The sequence below is a fragment of the Delphinapterus leucas genome, chromosome 13 (genome assembly GCF_059928025.1).
Source record: "Delphinapterus leucas isolate spDelLeu-1000000601 "Yukka" chromosome 13, BTC_Dleu_Yukka2, whole genome shotgun sequence".
Classification (NCBI taxonomy): domain Eukaryota; kingdom Metazoa; phylum Chordata; class Mammalia; order Artiodactyla; family Monodontidae; genus Delphinapterus; species Delphinapterus leucas.
The window spans coordinates 6,595,648-6,617,119 of NC_143141.1; the positions used below are offsets into that span (position 1 = coordinate 6,595,648).

Here is a 21,472-nt window from a genome sequence, read left to right on the forward strand (position 1 = left end):
CAAAATGAGTTTGACTTGCCATCAGTCAAATTTTGCAGAGTCAGTCTGACAAAATTCACCCGAAAAAAAAAAAAAAAAAAACCAACAAAAGCCTCATTCTCAGGCCTGAGGTTTCGTTACCCTTTACAGAAGTGAAGGTCCTTTTTTATCTCAGGGGAAAAAAAAAATGCTAAGATTCGTGTTTTTGCACAGCAACAATGTTATTTGACCCCTGAAGCTAGTTACTCCCAACTTTTTTTGCAGCTGTGACACCTTGTCTGTCTTTTATTTTGTTGGACCTAGCACTTGCCTCCTTCTGAAAGTGGATATTTTTTCTTAAAATATGTTAAGTGAAGAATTAAAACCAAGTAAGTTTTGAGAAAAGAGAGGACTATTTGGGGAGGTCTCTACATACCTGCTGTGAGCTATGTCTTATGTTAACAGGTCTCACTGCAAAAGCATGATTGGTAACCGGTGCTTTAAAAACCCTCTCAGTGTTGTTCATCGTTGCTTGTTTCATCTTTATTTCTTCTAGGTCCTTGTTAAATGTTTCTTGCATTTTGTCCATTCTATTTCCAAGATTTTGGATCATCCTTACTATCATTATTCTGAATTCTTTTTCAGGCAGACTGCCCAGAAACTAACACACCATTGTAAAGCAATTATACCCCAATAAAGATGTTAAAAAAATAAAATAAAATAAAATGAAATGTCATGTTTTATCAAAAAGAAACAAAAAACAAAACCCCTCTCAGGCAGGGAGAGACGGTTTCTCATTCTAAATTTAACTGTCTTACTAAACACTTTAACACATGAGCCTGTAATACAGTTTTCATCCCTTAGGGTAAAACATCCTAGAGTGTTGTTTTTTCTTCCCAAAAGTGTGCCTTTCCAGCACCCCATGTGCTTTGGCTTTTAGTAAAGGGTCTTAGAGTGAATTCTCGAATTTGAAAGGACAAAACAAGAGCACCTTTTTCATTTGGGGATTGGGTATACTTGTGGGATCAGGTAGAAGACCAGTCTTCTGAGTTCAGGTGGAATGACAGTGTTGTCTGGTGGGGATTAGCAGGTGGGCGCAAGCCCTGGCGGGTCTTGTCCGTCTTGTGTGTTACCACCACAGCCTGGTCCAACTTGGTTCCTTGGGTCAGGCTGCACTGGGGCTTAGCAACAGAAATACCCGGTTCACAGTTATTTTTCACATTGACCCCCTTTTCTTGGTCTCGCATGGGTTGTGGCGGTTCTTTGATTTAGGTGTTTCTCCTCTTAGTTGGGAGCGAGGAAATGCATTTCTGCTGCAGTGGCTTTTAGAAAGCTTCTGTAGGGGAGGGAAAAACTTTTCCTTTACCCTCTTAGGTTCTGTGCCAGGGGCCTGGAAATTAAACTGACAGAAGACAGATTAATGAGAAAAACAGAGTTTATCAGCCTCTGCGGCCCACAGACAGGTAGGAGAAACTCTGTCATGAGTAACTCAAAGGGGTGCTTAGGACTTGGGGCTTGGGCAGCATCGTAACGAAGAGCAGTGCATTTGTAGAGAAGTGAGGCGTCAAAGGAACAGGAGTGCGGCCTTTTAGAGCAGCAAACTGCCGGACACTGGGTACTGGAGTGAGACTGACTGCTCCAGTCGGGTTCATCCTGTAGGCTCCTGCTGGTGCCTCTGGAGTTGGTCAGAGTCCAGAGTTGTCTCTGGTGATTCAGAGTCTGAGAGCTGCTTTCCTCTTTCTGGCACAGGATGGGGAGACACCTTTAGAAGTGGGGATTTGTGTCCTGTTTTTAGGTAAATAGTGGGGGAGGGCAGAGAGCTTTTTTGGCATCTGCTGTTTGTCAAGTGTCTTTAGCTCAAAATAATTCTTATGCCAGAGTGGCATATTATGGGGTGGCATATTCTGATCCCTTAACACTTCATAGTGAACATGCCTTTTATTTCCCAGGGAGGCTGCTGGCCTGGAGCAGGGGCCGGGGATTGAGGGGTCTGGCTGGTCGGAAGCTGGTCGAGCCTTTGGGGCCACCATGTGGTGTTGGTTCTCCCTTTGCCCTGGGCAGATTTGAAGGATCTGGGAATTGGGGCTTTCCTACTCAAAACCTGACCATCGACTGCTCTATGGAGGGTTTTTGTTTTTGTTTTTGTTTTGCGGTACGCGGACCTCTCACTGTTGTGGCCTCTCTCTTTGCGGAGCACAGGCTCCGGACGCACAGGCTCAGCGGCCATGGCTCACGGGCCCAGCCGCTCCGTGGCATGTGGGATCTTCCTGGACCGGGGCACGAAACCGCGTCCCCTGCATCGGCAGGTGGACTCTCAACCACTGCGCCACCAGGAAAGGAATCCCTCTGCTTTGAGCTGTGCTGTAACCAGACCCAGCAGACAAGGAAGCCAGCAGTCTGTGTGGCCGCCCTTGTCTGGAGCCGTGACTGTTTGCTGTAGAGGCTTCTTAAAAAATGCCCTTCAGGGACTTCCCTGGTGGTCCAGTGGTTAAGACTGCGTGCTCCCAATGCAGGGGGTGCGAGTTAGATCCATGGTTGGGGAACTCAGATCCCACATGCTGTGTGGTGCAGTGAAAAAATGAGGTAAAAATTAAAAAGAAAAAATCCCCTTCACGTTTCAAGGTGCAGAGCATTTATTATATATTAGACACGCTTTAAAAAAAATACCTCTCTTAAATAACATTTATATTTTATAATGTCTTGTTAAATAAAATTTGGAAAAGAAAGAAAAACATAGTGAGGGAAATGCATATCACTTGAAATTTCAGATTGACTTTTAAAGTAATTTTAAATTACATTTTTATTTTAATGGTAATGCCCAGGATATTTTCTAAAACCGCTTGTGCAATGCAGATTGGGTAGCAGTTCCCCCAAAAGTGGCCTTATCTTATTAGCCTTTTGTGAAACCACCCATACAAGAATAGAAAGGAAGGAAGGTGCTAATAAAAATAAATAAAAAGATAGAATTACAGTGTGTTTTAAAAATCGAGTAGCATATGTAAGGCCTGAGGTCGGGGAGTTCTTGAACAGAAGAAATTCTGGGTGAAAAAAAAATGTACAGTGAGCTCTCAGGAATGGGAATCAGAATTCTGATACTGTCAGTGTGCTGTCACCCTTAGGATCAGGCCACAGCTTACATTCTAGGCACGTCTACCCCTCGCCCCAGATTTAGAGAGGATCCTCACTATTGTTTGTCATCAACAAAACAATTGTAGATTCAGATTCTTCTTTCCCATCTTGCCTCCCCGTATACCGAGGTGCTTTGGAGGTATTGACAACCTCAGGAACCTCAGCCACCCTGCCCCTTTTCTACCTTAGAAGACTAGAGGTGATATAGTGGTGGTGGAATGTATCAGGTGTCACACAAGCAAGCATTATTGGCTTTACACCCAATTTTTGAACCCAATGAGGAAGACATTCGTGAGTTGTTATTTTTAAAGACCAATACTTATTTATTTATATACTTATTTTTATTGAAGTATAGTTGATTTAGAATGTTGTGTTAATTTCTGCTGTACAGCAAAATGATTCAGTTATGTATACATTTTTAAAAAATATTCTTTTCCATTATGGTGTATCACGGCTACTGAACATATAGTTCCCTGTGCTCTACAGTAGGACCTTGTTGTTTATCCATCCTATATGTAATGGTTTGCATCTGCTAACCCCAAACTCCCACTCCATCCCTCTCCCACCCTCCTCCCCCTTGCCATCCCCAAGTCTGTTCTCTACGTCCATGATTCTGTTTCTGTTTCGTAGATGGGTTCATTTCTGTAAAAAGACCAACTTTTAAACTCCAGCTTGGGTGGCTCTTCAGGGTTGATGCATTGAGTTCACACACCCAGGACAGTCACTTGACTCTCTCTGACTCGTGTCTCTGGAGGCAGGAGCAGGGAGAGATTATAAAATAGTAACATGTTTGAGAACTGGAGCTTGGGAGTCAGAGATTTCCAAAGCCTGATGGCTGGAGAGCGGCCAAGAGAGAGACTGGTGCTGAGGTTCCCCCCCAGCTTGCTTTCTCCCCACGGGGATGTGTTTCTGGGGGGTGCACGGGGTCCTCATCCACCCTGTGGGTCTGTCTGAGCGGGGCCGGCTCCCTGGCTGCGCATGCGCGGTTGTCCTTGCCCTTCTCCTGACCCAGGGACCCTTCTCTCTGTGCGTCAGGCTCTGATCGCCGAGGAGACAAGCAGCAGGCTGGCCGAACAGGAGGAGGAGCCTGAGAAGTTCCGAGAGGCCCTGGTGAAGTTCGAGGCCAGGTTCAACTTCCCGGAGGCCGAGAAGCTGGTCACCTATTACTCGTGCTGCTGCTGGAAGGGCAGGGTGCCCCGTCAAGGCTGGCTCTATCTCAGCATCAACCACCTCTGCTTCTATTCCTTCTTCCTGGGCAAGGAGCGTAAGTGAGGGGCAATTGGGTCCCTCCCAGGTGGACCTGGCCCCTGGGATGCTCAGCGCTGGTCCCGAGACCACTCGTTACGTGACTAGTTAGACGACAAAAGATTTAAATAAGTGGTTGAGACATAACAGGTCACACACGATTAATTTCCAAATGCCCTCTGCAGACAATCATATTGTATTACATACACGACAACCACGAAGCAGGTTTGATTTTCTTTTTAAAATTTTTATTGGAGTATAGTTGATTTACAATGTTGTGCTAGTTTCTGCTCTACAGCAAAGTGAATCAGTTATACATATACATATATCCCCTCCTTTTTAGATTCTTTTCCCATAGAGGTCATTGCAGAGTATTGAGTAGAGTTCCCTGTGCTCTACAGTAGGTCCTTATTAGTTATCCATTTTATATATTGGAGTGTGTACATGTCAGTCCCAATCTAAGGAGGTTTGGTTTTGCGGGAGTTCATTTCTTGTCCTGCCTTAAGGATCCTTTCTGTGTAGCTCCCTTCATGCAAAAACCGTACGGAAGGGTTTTTGCTACTATATTATCTATTACTTTGAAAACAGTGTTGTAACTGATGGCCCAGGAGTTCTAAAGGAATGGGACAGGTTGTGCTTCTGAATCCAGGGGGGCCATTTAGAGAATTCCTAGGCCTGAAGGTCATGACTGCTCCTGGGAGACTAGCAGTTGTTCCTAGAAAGGGGTTCCTCACGTGGGACCCCCTGAGATCCAGGCAGGGATTCACTTCTCAATCATTTTTCCACCCACTGTCATCGTTCTGGGCAATGGGATTCCAGGCTGAAAAAGGGAAGCCACAGGGTCAATTGTATATTGAAACATTCAAAGTCATTACCATTGAAACTTGTTCCCGTAACAAATTTCGTTTCAAGGGCCCACGCAGGGTGGTATATGTGCTGTATCTATATTTATATATTTAAGTATATATTTTTTTCTTCCTGCGTTTGTTTATATTTCACGTGGAACCAGTGTGCAGGGCTCCTCTTGCACTCTGCTATGGCCAGCGTCCTGCACGTGGTCACGCCTTGTCTTTCCCTATGCCACCAGCCTGGGCTCAGACACCCCAGTACATGCCCCCTGTGTGCACAGCCTTCCTCACCCTTGGGATGTGCTCTTACCTAACTCTTGCCATCCTTGCTCTTCTGCTTTCTGAAATGCTTCTCAAAATGAACACCTTGCCTCTCCCGGCCTTCCCCATTCTTAGGCCCATTTGGGAACTCTCGTTCATCCTTTAAAATTCAGTTCACATTTTTTCACCTCCAGGGAGCCTTCCCTGGTCCCCTTGTAATTTGTCCTCTATTTGCATCTGTTTTGGGTCCTGTCAGGTCCCTGGTTGCTTCTTTGTTTACATGTCTGTTATTCCTATTTGAACACGCTTCTTAAGTGCAGGGCTCTTCACAAAGTAGATGCTTAAGAGAGAAAGCTGATAGCATAGATGGAGTGTGTCGGTGTGTGTGAAAAGAACTATATAAAAGCAACTAGAGGTAGCTGAAGAAGCTTATTCTCATGCCTAATGTAGAAAAGTGGACTTTTAAATGATTAAAGCACTGAAAACATTATTGCAAAATAAATGGAGAGACATGATAGAAATAAAAACAGTTCATCATTCCCATTTTCACTTGAAAAGGAAAATGAGTTATTTTCTGATATTTATCAGTCACCGTCACTAAACCGGATTTTGTTAAGTTGATAAAACTTGGAAAGAAGAAACGATTCCTAGTATTTTTTTTTTTTTTTGCGGTACGCGGGCCTCTCACTGTTGTGGCCTCTCCCATTGCAGAGCACAGGCTCCGGACGCGCAGGCTCAGCGACCACGGCTCACGGGCCCAGCCGCTCCGCGGCATGTGGGATCTTCCCGGACCGGGGCACGAACCCGTGTCCCCTGCATCGGCAGGTGGACTCTCAACCACCGCGCCACCGGGGAAGCCCGATTCCTAGTATTTGATAACATTTATCATTTTGACTTGTTACGTACGTCCCTCCCCACTTGCTCTGCATCAGCCCGCTAGCCTAATTACCACTGCGCTGGAAGCACTTCCGAGAACAGAACGCCCCTTTATAAACTGTGCAGTTAGTAACCATAGTACTTCAGTAAAAGCTACTTGTGCTCTGTTTTCGAAGATTTGAGCAGCTGTCACTTGACATAATCTAAATGTTAGGCCTGTGCCTCTAAACCAGATCATGAACCCTCTCTTGACCTCTGTTTTTCATAGCTTATGCCATGAATGCTGCTACTGAAACCAGAATTTATGTGGATCAAGAAACATCTGCGTAGTTTGCAAATATTGAAGTTTAACTATTTTGGGGAAAGTTTTCACATTGTTAACTTGGTATGGCAGAATGATGTCCCTTGTATGTGTGCGGCAGCCAGCAACTTGGGAAGTTTTACTTAAATCTTTAAGATAATTGTTAGAACATGGGTTGGGTTCTAACGAACAGCTGTGAAGCAGTTCCTGTGTTTCCTCTTTCCTGCTCTGGTTTGAAAGCTATTTGCATTTCAGCTGCAGGAAAAGCTTTGCACTGTTGCTGGTGCATTCAAGTTTGGGTTACATTTGAGGGTAAAATCTGTATTTGCCCTTTTTTCTTTTCTAGTTAAACTTGTAGTCCCTTGGGTTGACATCCAGAAGTTGGAGAGGACATCCAACGTCTTTCTGACAGATACCATCCGCATCACCACACAGAATAAGGAGCGGGACTTCTCCATGTTTCTGAACCTAGATGAGGTGTTCAAGATCATGGAGCAGCTGGCTGACGTGACACTCCGAAGGCTGCTGGATAATGAGGGCTTTGACCTGGACCCAGGTCTGCAGGAGCCCAGCCAGATAACCAAGAGGTAGGAACCTCCATACACAGGTGTTCCTAACCTCACAGGGGACCACAGCCCATGTGCCACCTTCATGGACATGTGTTTTGGTTTTTTTTGTTTTTATAAGTATATTTTTGTTTTGTTTTGTTTTTGCGGTACGCGGGCCTCTCACTGTTGTGGCCTCTCCCGTTGTGGAGCACAGGCTCCGGACGCGCAGGCTCAGCGGCCATGGCTCACGGGCCCAGCCGCTCCGCGGCATGTGGGATCTTCCTGGACCGGGGCACGAATCCGTGTCCCCTGCATCGGCAGGCGGACTCTCAACCACTGCGCCACCAGGGAAGCCCTATAAGTATATTTTTAAAACATATTTATTTATTTTGGCTGCGCTGGTCTTAGTTGTGGCATGTGGGATCTTTAGTTGAGGCATACGGACTTTTAAGTTAAGGCGTGCAAACTCTTAGTTGTGGCATGCATGTGGGATCTAGTTCCGCAACCAGGGATCGAACCCAGGCCCCCTGCATTGGGAGCGTGGAGTCTTACCCACTGGACCACCAGGGAAGTTCCGGACATGTGCTTTGTTAACCTCATTGTATTAGTTTGAAATTTCCCTCGTGGCGTCATCCAGATTTTCCTATGTCGTTAATCATGGCAGAGAGATAATAATTGGCAATGATGGTTATTCATTTCCTTTATGCAGTAGGCTTTGATTCCTGGATCCAATTTCCCCTTTTTTTCCAGAAAGTATTTCAAAATTGATTTTCATTAAAAAAAAAAAAAAAAAAAAAAGCTTCCAGGAAATTCCCTGGTGGTCCAGTGGTTAGGACTCCACGCTTTCACTGCCATGGCCCTGGGTTTGATCCCTGGTCAGGGAACGAAGATCCCACAAGCCGCGCAGTGTGGCCAGGCAAACCCAAACTTTCAGAAAATACAATACAGGTAGCCTCATGATAGCATTCTATTCAGCATGGGGCTTTATTAGTGCACATTAAGAAATGTTGTTTTTTCATATCACATTACGTTGTAGAAGACGTTTTCAGGAGCACTGGATATATTTTTGGTACCAATTTGTCACAAGAAATGTGCCTTACTGATAGTAAGCCAGCATTCTTTGTTATTTGCCCCCAATTGATACTGGTCATGGGGACTTATGAGGTCGTTGCTTGAATTATTTGCCAATTTAAAGCAGTTCGATTTTATTACCTAAAATTCAAACTGTGGTGTTTGAGCTTGACTGTGATTTCTGGCTTCGTGGTTCACACTGGGTGACTGCGGAGCTGATGCCTTTGTAAAAGTTCACCTTTGCATCCTTTGAAAAACACTTTATCCCTGAAGTGCTGCCCTGGCTGGATGTTTTTGATGTAGTTACAGAGTCACCACTGCTGTCTGCACACTGCTTGTCATTAAAAAACTTTTTTTTGGTGGTAAAGTACACATAACATAAAATTTGCCATCTTAACCATTTTTATTTTTTAAAAACTTTTTTAATTGAATGAAAGATTCTTTAAATTCTATAGTGCTTTACAACTTTCAAAAGCTTCACACACATGATTTCATATAATCCCACAATAACCCTTTTTTAAAATCCCTTACTTCTATATTGCCCCTCTCCCTATCCCTCTCCCCACTGGTAACCAGTAGTTTGTTCTCTGAGTCTGCTTCTTTTTTGTTTTATTCACTAGTTTCTTGTATTTTTTAGATTCCACATATAAGTGATATCATATGGTATTTGTCTTTCTCTGTCTGACTTAGCATAATGCCCTCCAAGCATCCTTGTTGCTGCAAATGGCAAAATTTCACTCTTTTATTTTCTATTTATTTATTTTTTACATCTTTATTGGAGTATAATTGCTTTACAATGGTGTGTTAGTTTCTGCTTTATAACAAAGTGAATCAGCAATACATGTACATATATCCCCATATCCCCTCCCTCTTGCGTCTCCCTCCCACCCTCCCCATCCCACCCTTCTAGGTGGTCACAAAGCACCGAGCTGATCTCCCTGTGCTTTGAGGCTGCGTCCTACTAGCTATCTGTTTTTTGTTTTTTTTTTCTTTTTTTTGCGGTACGCGGGCCTCTCACTGCTGTGGCCTCTCCTGTTGCGGAGCACAGGCTCCGGATGCGCAGGCTCAGCGGCCATGGCTCCCAGGCCCAGCTGCTCTGCGGCATGTGGGATCTTCCTGGACCGGGGCACGAACCCGTGTCCCCTGCATCGGCAGGCGGACTCTCAACCACTGCGCCACCAGGGAAGCCCCTAGCTATCTGTTTTACATTTGGTAGTGTATATATGTCCATGCCACTCTCTCACTTCGTCCCAGCTTCCCCTTCCTCCTCCCCGTGTCCTCAAGTCCATTCTCTATGTCTGCGTCTTTACTCTTGTCCTGCCCCTAGGTTCATCAGAACCATTTTTTTTTTTTAGGTTCCATATATGTGTATTAGCATATGTTATTTGTTTTTCTCTTTCTGACTTACTTCACTCTGTATGACAGACTCTAGGTCCATCCACCTCACTACAAATAACTCAGTTTTGTTTCTTTTTATGGTTGAGTAATATTCCATTGTATTTATGTGCCACATCTTCTTTATCCACTCATCTGTTGATGGACACTTAGGTTGCTTCCATGTCCTGGCTATTGTAAATAGTGCCGCAATGAACATTGTGGTCCATGACTCTTTTTTTTTTTAAACATCTTTATCGGAATATAATTGCTTTACAGTGGTGTGTTAGTTTCTGCTTTATAGCAAAGTGAATCAGCTGTACATATACATATATCCCCATATCCCCTCCCTCTTGCGTCTCCCTCCCACCCTCCCTATCCCACACCTCTATGTGGTCACAAAGCACTGAGCTGATCTCCCTGTGCTATGCAGCTGCTCCCCACTAGCTATCTGTTTTACATTTGGTAGTGTTTATATGTCCGTGCCACGCTCTCACTTCATCCCAGCTTACCCTTCCCACTCCGTGTGTCCTCAGTCCCCTTCTCTACGTCTGCGTCTTTATTCCTGTTCTGCCCCTAGGTTCTTCAGTACCTTTTTCTTTTCTTTTTAGATACCATATATATGTGTTAGCATATGGTATTTGTTTTTCTCTGACTTACTTCACTCTGTATGACAGACTCTAGGTCCATCCGCCTAACTACAAATAACTCAATATCGTTTCTTTTTATGGCTAATATTCCATTGTATATATGTGCCACATCTTCTTTATCCATTCATCTGTCGATGGACACTTAGGTTGCTTCCATGTCCTGGCTATTGTAAATAGAGCTACAATGAACATGGTAGTACATGACTCTTTTTGAACTATGGTTTACTCAGGGTATATGCCTAGTAGTGGGATTGCTGGGTCGTATGGTAGTTCTATTTTTAGTTTTGTAAGGAACTTGCATACTGTTCTCCATAGTGGCTGTATCAATTTACATTCCCACCAACAGTGCAAGAGTGTTCCCTTTTCTCCACACCCTCTCCAGCATTTATTGTTTGTAGATTTTTTGATGATGGCCATTCTGACCCGTGTGAGGTGATACCTCATTGTAGTTTTGAGTTGCATTTCTCTAATGATTAATGATGTTGAGCATTCTTTCATGTGTTTGTTGGCAATCTGTATGTCTTCTTTGGAGAAATGTCTATTTAAGTCTTCTGCCCACTTTTGGATTGGGTTGTTTGTTTTTTTGAGATTGAGCTGCATGAGCTGCTTGTATATTTTGGAGATTAATCCTTTGTTGGTTGCTTCATTTGCAAATATTTTCTCCCATTCTGAGGGTTGTCTTTTCCCCTTGTTTATGGTTTCCTTTGCTGTGAAAAAGCTTTTAAGTTTCATTAGATCCCATTTGTTTATTTTTGTTTTTATTTCCATTCCTCTAGGAGGTGGGTCAGAAAGGATCTTGCTGTGATTTACGTCATAGAGGGTTCTGCCTATGTTTTCCTCTAAGAGTCTTATAGAGTCTGGCCTTACATTTAGGCCTTTAATCCACTTTGAGTTTTTTTTTGTATATGGTGTTAGGGAGTGTTCTAATTTCATTCTTTTACATGTAGCTGTCCAGTTTTCCCAGCACCACTTATTGAAGAGGCTGTCTTTTCTCTATTGTATATTCTTGCCTCCTTTATCAAAGATAAGGTGACCATATGTACGTGGGTTTGTCTCTGTCCTTTCTATCCTGTTCCATTGATCTATATTTCTGTTTTTGTGCCAGTACCATACTGTCTTGATTACTGTAGCTTTGTAGTGTAGTCTGAAGTCCGGGAGCCTGATTTCTCCAGCTCCGTTTTTCTTTCTCAAGATTGCTTTGGCTATTCGGGGTCTTTTATGTTTCCATACAAATTGTGAACTTTTTTGCTCTAGTTCTGTGAAAAATGCCATTGGTAGTTTGATAGGGATTGCATTGAATCTGTAGATTGCTTTGGGTAGTATAGTCATTTTCACAACATTGATTCTTCCAGTCCAAGAACATGGTATATCTCTCCATCTGTTTGTATCGTCTTTGATTTCTTTCATCAGTGTCTTATAGTTTTGTGCATACAGGTCTTTTGTCTCCTTAGGTAGGTTTATTCCTAGGTATTTTATTCTGTTTGTTGCAGTGGTAAGTGGGAGTGTTTCCTTAATTTCTCTTTCATATTTTTCATTGTTAGTATATAGGAATGCAAGACATTTCTGTGCATTAATTTTATATCCTGCAACTTTACCAGATTCATTGATTAGCTCTGGTAGTTTTCTGGTAGCATCTTTAGGATTCTCTATATATAGTATCATGTCATCTGCAAGTAGTGACAGCTTTGCTTCTTCTTTTCCGATTTGGATTCCTTTTATTTCTTTTTCTTCTCTGATTTCTGTGGCTAAAACTTCCAAAACTATGTTGAATAATAGTGGTGAGAATGGGCAACCTTGTGTTGTTCTTGATCTTAGAGGAAATGGTTTCAATTTTTCACCACTGAGAACGATGTTGGCTGTGGGTTTGTCACAGCCAACAGGTAGGTTCCCTCTATGCCTACTTTCTGGAGAGTCTTTATCATAAATGTGTGTTGAATTTTTGTGAAAGCTTTTTCTGCATCTATTGAGATGATCATATGGTTTTTATCCTTCAATTTGTTAATATGGTGTATCTCATTGATTCATTTGTGTATATTGAAGAATCCTTGCATTCCTGGGATAAAGCCCACTTGATCATGGTGTGTGATCCTTTTAATGTGCTGTTGGATTCTGTTTGCTAGTATTTTGTTGAGGATTTTTTCATTTATGTTCATCAGTGATATTGGCCTGTAGTTTTCTTTTTCTGTGACATCTTTGTCTGGTTTGGTATCAGGGTGATTGATGGTGGCCTCGTAGAATGAGTTTGGGAGGATTCCTTCGTCTGCTATATTTTGGAGGAGTTTGAGAAGGATGGGTGTTAGCTCTTTAAATATTTGATAGAATTTGCCTGTGAAGCCATCTGGTCCTGGGCATTTGTTTGTTGGCAGATTTTTCATCACAGTTTCAATTTCAGTGCTTGTGATTGGTCTGTTTATATTTTGTTTCTTCCTGGTTCAGTCTCAGAAGGTTGTGCTTTCCTAAGAATTTGTCCAGTTCTTCCAGGTTGTCCATTTTATTGGCATAGAGTTGCTTGTAGTAATCTCTCATGATCCTTTGTATTTCTGCAGTGTCAGTTGTTACTTCTCCTTTTTCATTTCTAATTCTATTGTTTTGAGTCTTTTCCCTTTTTTTCTTGGTGAGTCTGGCTAATGGTTTATCAATTTTGTTTATCTTCTCAAAGAACCAGCTTTTGGTTTTATTGATCTTTGCTATTGGTTCCTTCATTTCTTTTTCATTTATTTCTGATCTGATCTTTATGATTTCTTTCCTTCTGCTAACTTTGGGGTTTTTTTGTTCTTCTTTCCCTAATTGCTTTAGGTGTAAGGTTAGGTTGTTTATATGAGATGTTTCTTGTTTCTTGAGGTAGGATTGTATGGCTCTAAACTTCCCTCTTAGAACTGCTTTTGCTGCATCCCATAGGTTTTGGGTCGTCATGTTTTCATTGTCATTTGTTTCTAGGTATTTTTTTGATTTCCTCTTTGATTTCTTCAGTGATCCCTTGGTTATTAAGTAGTATTGTTTAGCCTCCATGTGTTTGTAGTTTTTACAGTTTTTTTTCCTGTAATTTATATCTAGTCTCATAGTGTTGTGGTCAGAAAAGATACTTGATATGATTTCAGTTTTCTTAAATTTACCAAGGCCTGATTTGTGACCCAAGATATGATCTATCCTGGAGAATGTTCCATGAGCACTTGAGAAGAAAGTGTATTCTGTTGGTTTTGGATGGAATGTCTTGTAAATATCAGTTAAGTCCATCTTGTTTAATATGTCATTTAAAGCTTGTGTTTCCTTATTTATTTTCAATTTGGATGATCTGTCCATTGGTGAAAGTGGGGTGTTAACGTCCCCTACTATATTGTGTTACTGTCAATTTCCCCTTTTATGGCTGTTAGCATTTGCCTTATGTATTGAGGTGCTCCTATGTTGGGTGCATAAGTATTTGCAATTGTTATATCTACTTCTTGGACTGATCCCTTGATCATTATGCAGTGTCCTTCTGTGTCTCTTCTAATAGTCTTTATTTTAAAGTCTATTTTGTCTGATATGAGAATTGCTACTCCAGCTTCTTTATTTTGATTTCGATTTGCATGGAATATCTTTTTCCATCCCCTTACTTTCAGTTTGTATGTGTCCCTAGATCTGAAGTGGGTCTCTTGTAGACAGCATATATATGGGTCTTGTTTTTGTATCCATTCAGCCAGTCTTTTGGTGGGAGCATTTAATCCATTTATATTTAAGGTAATTATCGATATGTATGTTCCTATTACCATTTTCTTAATTGTTTTGTGTTTGTTTTTGTAGGTCTTTTCTCATGTTTCCTGCCTAGAGAAGTTCCTTTAGAATTTGCTGTAAAGCTGGTTTGGTTGTGCTGAATTCTCTTAACTTTTGCTTGTCTGTAAAGGTTTTAATTTCTACATCAAATCTGAATGAGATCCTTGTTGGGTAGAGTAATCTTGGTTGTAGGTTTTTCCCTTTCATCACTTTAAATATGTCCTGCCACTCCCTTCTGGCTTGCAGAGTTTCTGCTGAAAGATCAGCTCTTAACCTTATGGGGATTCCCTTGTATGTTATTTTTCCCTTACTGCTTTTAATATTTTTTCTTTGCATTTAATTTTTGATAGTTTGATTAATATGTGTCTTAGCGTGTTTCTCCTTGGATTTATCCTGTATTGGACTCTCTGCGCTTCCTGGACTTGATTGACTATTTCTTTTCCCATGTTAGGGAAGTTTTTAACTATAATCTCTTCAAGTATTTTCTCAGACCCTTTCTTTTTCTCTTCTTCTTCTGGGACCCCTATAATTTGAATGTTGGTGCATTTAATATTGTTCCAGAGGTCTCTGAGAGTGTCCTCAATTCTTTTCATTCTTTTTTCTTTATTCTGTTCTGCAGTAGTTATTTCCACTATTTTATCTTCCAGGTCACTTACCCATTCTTCTCCCTCAGTTATTCTGCTATTGATTCCTTTTAGATAATTTAAAATTTCATTTATTGTGTTGTTCATCCCTGTTTGTTTGCTCTTTAGTTCTTCTAGGTCCTTGTTAAATGTTTCATGTATTTTCTCCTTCTGTTTCCAAGATTTTGGATCATCTTTACTATCATTACTCTGAATTCTTTGTCAGGTAGACTGCCTATTTCCTCTTCATTTGTTTGGTCTGGTGGGTTTTTACCTTGCTCCTTCATCTGCTTTGTGTTTCTCTGTCTTCTTATTTTGCTTAACTTTCTGTGTTTGGGGTCTCCTTTTCGCAGGCTGCAGGTTTGTATTTCCCATTGTTTTTGGTGTCTGCCCCCAGTGGGTGAGGTTGGTTCAGTGGGTTGTGTAGGCTTCCTGGTGGAGGGGACTAGTGCCTGTGTTCTGGTGGATGAGACTGGATCTTGTCTTTCTGGTGGGCAGGTCCACGTCTGGTGGTGTGTTTTGGGGTGTCTGTGAACTTAGTATGATTTTAGGCAGCCTCTCTGCTAATGGGTGGGGTTGTGTTCCTGTCTTTCTAGTTGTTTGACAAAGGGTGTCCTGCACTGTAGCTTGCTGGTCATTGTGTGGAGCTGGGTCTTAGCCTTGAGATGGAGATCTCTGAGAGAGCTCTCGCCGATTGATATTACGTGGGGCTGGGAGGTCTCTGGTGGTCCAGTGTCCTGAACTTGGCTCTCCCACCTCAGAAGCTCAGGCCTGACACTTGGCTGGAGCACAAAGACCGTGTCAGCCACACGGCTAGTTCACAGAACCGGGTGGTGAAATGGAGTGGACAGTCACAGTGGAAGGAGAAGGCACCCCCCCAGGAGGAGGATGGTGCTGCAGGTTCCCCTGTTGTGACACACGCGCCCCTGGCACGTGGCCTGTGCCGTGTGGAGGGCGAGCTGAAATTTCACTCTTTTAAATGGCTGAGCAGTATTCCCTTGTATACATACACCACATCTTTATCCACTCATCTGTTGTTGGACACTTAGGTTGTTTCCGTATCTTGGAAATTGTAAATAACACTGCTATGAACATTGGGGTGCACGTATCTTTTTGAATTAGTGTTTCTGTTTTTTTTTTTCAGATATATACCCAGGAGTGGAATTGCTAGGTCATATGGTCCTTCTGTTTTTAGTTTTTTGAGGAATCTCCATACTGTTTTCCATATTGGCTGCACCAATTTACATTCCCTCTAACAGCGTAGGAGGGTAGGTGTGAGGGTTCCCTTTTCTCCACACCCTCTCCAGCATTTATCGTTTGTAGACTTTTTGATGATGGCCATTCTGACTGGTGTGAGGTGATATCTCCTTGTGGTTTTGATTTGCATTTTCCCAATGATTAGCAATCATTTTTAAGCCTACAGTTTGGTGGTATTAAGTACATACATTCATGTTGTTGTGTAACCATCACCACCATCCATCTTTAGAGCGCTTATCTTTCAAAACGGAAACTCTGTCTGCATTAACACTAACTCCCCACGGCTTCCCCAGCCTCTGGCACCCACCCTGCTCCTTTCTGTCTCTTTGAATCTGCCTCCTCTAGTGAAATCCTACAGTATTTGTCTTTTTTGTGACTGCCTTACTTCGCTTAACCTGATGTCCTCAAGGTTCTCCCACGCTGTAGATTGTCAGAATCTCCCTCCTTTTTAAGACTGAATAATACTCCAATGTATGTTTATACTGCATTTTGCTTACCTGTGTATCCATCAGTGGACACTGTGTTCCTTCTACCTTTGGCTGTTGTGAATAATGGTGCTGTGAACATGGATGTGCAAATATCTCTTTGAGACTCTGCTTTCAGTTCTTTTGGTCACATGCCCAGAAGTAGAATTGCTGGATCGTATGGTATTTCTAGTTTAAGGTTTTAGGAGCCACTAGTCATTAAAACTTTTTTTTTTTTAATCATTCATCTATTTTACCATTCCTATTATTCCTTAAACATGTCTACTGCCTTCTCTGAACATTTAGGGGAATGTGTGTCTTTCTAATTAGTGGTCTCTGAATGGCAGTGTCTAAGAGTTTTCATGCGTTCAGAAAGAATTCAAAGACCCTTCCTGCTGTGTGTGCATATTTTAAATCGATCATGTATACAAGTGGAGTTAGGGGTAAAACTCCACTGAATTTCACTTGGTTTTGCGTCATCTCTGTAGTCTGAGAGTTCCTTTGTAGGGTGGGGCTGCTGCCCAGCACTCCTGTGAGCGCGGGCCCTGGGGCCAGCGCCACCTTTGGTCTTACGACTCCCAGTGCCCAGCTCCTCCCTGTACCTCTGGCCCCAGGCTTCCCATCACTGTCTCTGGCTTCTCAGGGCCGGGAATGATCTCGGGTGCCCTTGGCCTGCAGTAGCTTGAAGCAGGCTTTCGGTTCCCAGCCAGAGATTGAAGTCAGGCCACGGCAGTGAGAGCGCTGAATCCTAGCCACTAGACCAGTGGCCAGTGACAAGGCCCTGGTCCTTCAGCTTTGCGGAAATGAATTCCCACAAAGAGACGGAAAGTAGTGAAACAAGTGAAGTGTTTATTAGGAGGAAAAAGGGTACATGTGGCTCGACACACGGGTGGGCCCAGAGAGAGAGTCTTGCCCCCGTGGTAGTTTGAATCGCTTTTATAGGGCGTTTCTTCCAGGTTTCCTTTGGCCAGTCATCTTGCTTTGCTTGATTCTGAGTCCATATTTTGTTTATCTCAGGGTCCTCCCATCTGTGTGTGCGCATCTCTTAGCCAAGGTGGATTCTAGCAAAGAGGCCTATGGGTGGGTTGACATCACTCCCTTTTTGACTTCCAAAGAGCCTTTCTGCACATGTGTAGTCGGGAAGGTCTCCTTGACTGTGAGAATGAGGAATGTGTGGTCTCTTGAACTCTTATCTGGGCAGGGCTCAGCTCTTCCCTTGATCCTGCTAGTTTGGAGTATCTGTCCACAGGGGGCAACTCCAGCTGCTCAGCCTGGGGCCCAGCTATTTCCTGCCTCAAGAAGACAACCCAGTACAAGGGAGCCACTCGTGCCCATATTTCTTCAACTACCTCTATGTAGTTTGGTACCTCAGTGCTTTTAGTCCAGCTTACAAAGACCTGTTAAAGATGAAGAAACCCATCTCCATTGTGTAGGTTGTTAAAAGGGCTCATGGAAACTACCAGTTAGAGCTTTGACTTCTTTCACCATGTTTGCACGTAGATGTGCAGATGAGGGAATTGTAACCAGGTGGTTTTTGGAAGGGGAGGCCAGCTCGTAGCTGTTGTGTTCTGGTCAGTCCCCTGGGCTTTGGGATCTCAGGTGATTCTTCACAAATTTCCTGATGTTCTAGCACGGCTGTACTTCCAGATGTGGCATTTTTAATTTGGGATAGAAATGAGGAAAGGAGAGGAAAGTGGAAGGTCTATAGCACTTAAGGCCCTTTGGGAAAAATCATCCATTTTGGAAGAAAACTCAGCGGTGTTGGGACTCTTCCAGAAACAGGTGAATTCTACAAGGCTGTCCGCCCCGCCCCCGCAAGCCCTGGAAACTGTAGAGAGGGGAGGAGAGAAAGGGCAAAAAGGACCCCAGTGATGGCCAGTGGTGGAGCTGCCTGGCCCATGGGTGCCCGGGGCCCCAAGACGGATGGCAGAGTCCTGGTCCATGGCACGTTTTACTGGTCACGGCACTTTGAGTGACTTCCTCCGCAAGTGAAAGGCGTGCCATTCCCGCTAGTTCCTGGCGGGTTCTCGCTTGAAGCTTTCTGTCCTGGAGACATTGGCCTGTGGACATAAACAGGTAATGACTCAGTCAACTTGACATCCTGCCAAGACAGCCCAGGTTGAACGTTGAGGAAAACAGTCTCTTCATGCTAAGGGTACAATCACAGGGTCTGGAATGCTCCTCCGGCCCCCTTTTGTTGATGTATTTTTACTTCCCTTCCCAGATAACCGCTTTTTAAAAAAAAATAAATTTATTTATTTATTTGTGGCTGCGTTGGATCTTCGTTGCTGTGCGCAGGCTTTCTCTAGTTGTGGTGAGCCGGGGCTACTCTTCGTTGTGGTGCGTGGATTTCTCATTGCGGTGGCTTTTCTTGTTGTAGAGCACAGGCTCTAGGCACACGGGCCTTTAGTAGTTGTGGCGCGCGGGCTTCAGTAGTTGTTGCACGCGGGCTCAGTAGTTGTGGCTTGCGGGCTCTAGAGTGCAGGCTCAGTAGTTGTGGCGCATGGGCTTAATTGCACTGTGGCATGTGGGTTCTTCCTAGACCAGGGATCGAACCTGTGTCCCCTGCATTGGCAGGCGGATTCTTAACCACTCTGCCACCAGGGAAGTCTCAGATAGCTGCTTTTAAAAGGTGCCTTGAGGTCTGATTATGGATTAGTTATGCCTGCAGCTTGGTCGCTCCCCTGGGACTTAGGGGCACAGAGCAGACCGAGCTCAGACCTCCCGGGAGAGCAGGGATGATGGGCCAGGGCATGCGCACCGCGGTCCAGCAGACACGTTAGGGCTGGCGGGACTCCCCAGAGGGCGCCCTGGGCCAGGGACCCTCCAGGTGCAGCTACAGGATCCAGGGGGGCAGGGGGACTGAGGCCGGGGAGGGGGTTTCCTGGAGGGAGACTGGAGGGAATGAGGGAACAGATTGATTGGCCCTGATACTTCAACCAGGAAATATCGATTCTGAAGGTGTGAAGCATAGGGTGAGAAGAGTATAGCCCACTAATTTAGGGGGGTGAGAAGGGAGAGGTGATGGGCTTCCCTGAGTCTAAATTAAATAACATCTTCATTGAAATTTATTTCGACTGGCTGAGAATGCTACAGGAAGACTCCGTTAACGCAGTAATCTTCATTGAAATTCATTTCAACGGGCTGAGAATGCTACAGGAGGCTCAAGGCAGTGCAGTAAATGGCCTCCATTTCCCACGCTGTCAGTATCTAAAGGTGAACCGTGGTGGCCTTGGGGGCTGATGTCCTCAGTGGAAAGCCCTCCTCCCCGTCACCTGGCTGACCCTTCACTTTCCGGACTAGCTTTTCAGACCCTCTGGGGCCTTTCCCACCCAGATTCATCCCTTTTCCTGCTCTTCTCCTTCCCTCTAGGAAGGCCCAGGCTTGCAGGGGTGATGTAGTTGACTTTGCATCCTGATTCTGGCTCAGAGTCCTCTCCAGGGGCTTCTGCAGCCCCAGAGCGCCCAGCCCGCGCTCCGGGGGGAAGTCTGCGCCCCACTCCCTGCAGGGCCCCTGCTGCTCCGGGCTTGGCAGGGGGCGCTGGCTCTCTCTGGGACAGGACGGAGAGCGGAGGATGGCGGCAGGAGACTCTTCTCAGCTGGAAGAGCCTCATAGATGTCCAGGCCTGTTGAGTTCTGGTCTGTCAGGTCCCCAGGGGTGGATTTTCAAGGGAAAATGGGGGGACTGTGGAGCCAGCTGAGTCCTTCACACAGCTGCCCGTTGTCTGAGGGCCAGGTTGGCCTCCCGTCCCCTGAGGTCCTGGGCTGCCGTGTGCTCTCTGCAAGATGCCGCGTGGCAACGGCTCCCGTCATTTCATTGGTGCTCGTGGGGCATCACAGGGGAAAGATGTTTTGAATAAACACACGTTTGAGAAAGGCAGTGTTTTCTGTGCAGACTTGGGTGGGAAGGAGAAGCACGTGTCTGGCCTCTCTGCCTTGTTTCTACATTGCTGGTCCTTGGTAGTTCCCAGAGTTTGAAATGCACCAGCAGGCACATAACCGAGAGCCTCTGCAGTCTCTGTGTTTCTTCATGAGGCAGCCTGGCTGCAGAGCCCTGAGTGTTCCAGAAAGGCAGGAGGTGGCTCCAGGGATGGGATGTCCTTGCACGCCTCCCCAGCCCGTCTCTTAGCCTGAGTTTGGGGAAGCATGGGGCCTTGAAGCAGCTGTAGGTCTGCAGACTCACATAAGTTTGTCTTTGTGGGATAAATGATGTGAGGGAGCAAGAGTTGGTGTGAGGCCTGACACAGTTCTTCTCCCAGAAAAGGTTATGAGGGGGGAGAGAGAGAGCCACACCTGTTTCTGATCCATCTTTACCTAATCCAGGAAAGAAAAATCTCATTCTAAGTTATGCAGAGAAACAAAAGAACTACCTACTGCTTAATTTCTCGGGTCTGAGGTCTTAGGACGGGCACCTGAAATTTAAAAAAGAAAATCTATTTATTTATTTATTTGGTTGCATCGGGTCTTAGTTGCGACAGGCCGGCTTCTTAGTTGCGGCACATGGGCTCCTTAGTTGTGGCATGCGAACTCTTAGTTGCGGCACGCGTGTGGGATCTAGTTCCTGGACCAGGGGTCGAACCCGGCTGCCTGCATTGGGAGTGCAGAGTCTTAACCGCTGCGCCACCAGGGAAGGGCCCTGAATTTTTAAAATGTGTGCATATAGCCTAGAATTTTCTGCATAGTTGTTATGTCTGATTGCACATGTTAGTTTCGTCTTCGACAGCAAACTTGGTGTCCACTGCTCTGTATTCTGGTCAACCCACATGGTTCCTGGTTCCTAAAACGGCATGTATCCAGGTTGGATGACTAGTGGCCCCTTCCCCTGTTGTTCTGTGGCCTGTGCCCACCGCCCCAGGGGTGAGCACTGTGGGCGGGCAGTGTCTCTGGGGCTGATGGCTCGGCTCACTCCATCATCACAGGGCGCTTCCGCCGGGGCCACAAGCCTGGGATTGGCTGCCACTTTCTGAGGGTAAGGTCATGACCCGCGTCTGGCGGTCTGTATGGAGGAGCAGTGGAGATATTTACTAAGCGTTGGAAGGTCCGAAAGGCCAGTTGTGACCAGTGGGCTTTGTTTCTCTGCTGTTCAGAAAGAAGACATGATATATTTAGAGTCAAAAC

The 21,472-nt window shown here is 44.6% G+C and overlaps 1 protein-coding gene across 14 annotated transcripts in view; it reads left to right on the top strand.

Moving 5' to 3' along the window:
• Positions 1-21,472, top strand: part of TBC1D8 (TBC1 domain family member 8) — a 125,849-nt gene that overhangs the window by 67,674 nt on the left and 36,703 nt on the right. For 10 of the 14 annotated variants that reach the window (XR_016395331.1, XR_016395332.1, XR_002648115.3 and 7 more), the window contains 2 exons: positions 4,123-4,351; positions 6,965-7,205. Coding sequence is in view for 9 of the 14 variants with exons in the window: in XM_022599100.3 (XP_022454808.2) it covers positions 4,123-4,351; positions 6,965-7,205 (470 nt within the window). In the remaining 5 variants the exon portion in view is untranslated. Of the gene's footprint in view, positions 1-4,122; positions 4,352-6,964; positions 7,206-21,472 lie in introns of those variants that run through there. The other 4 variants (XM_089922629.1, XM_089922630.1, XM_022599106.2 and 1 more) reach the window with 3 other exon arrangements.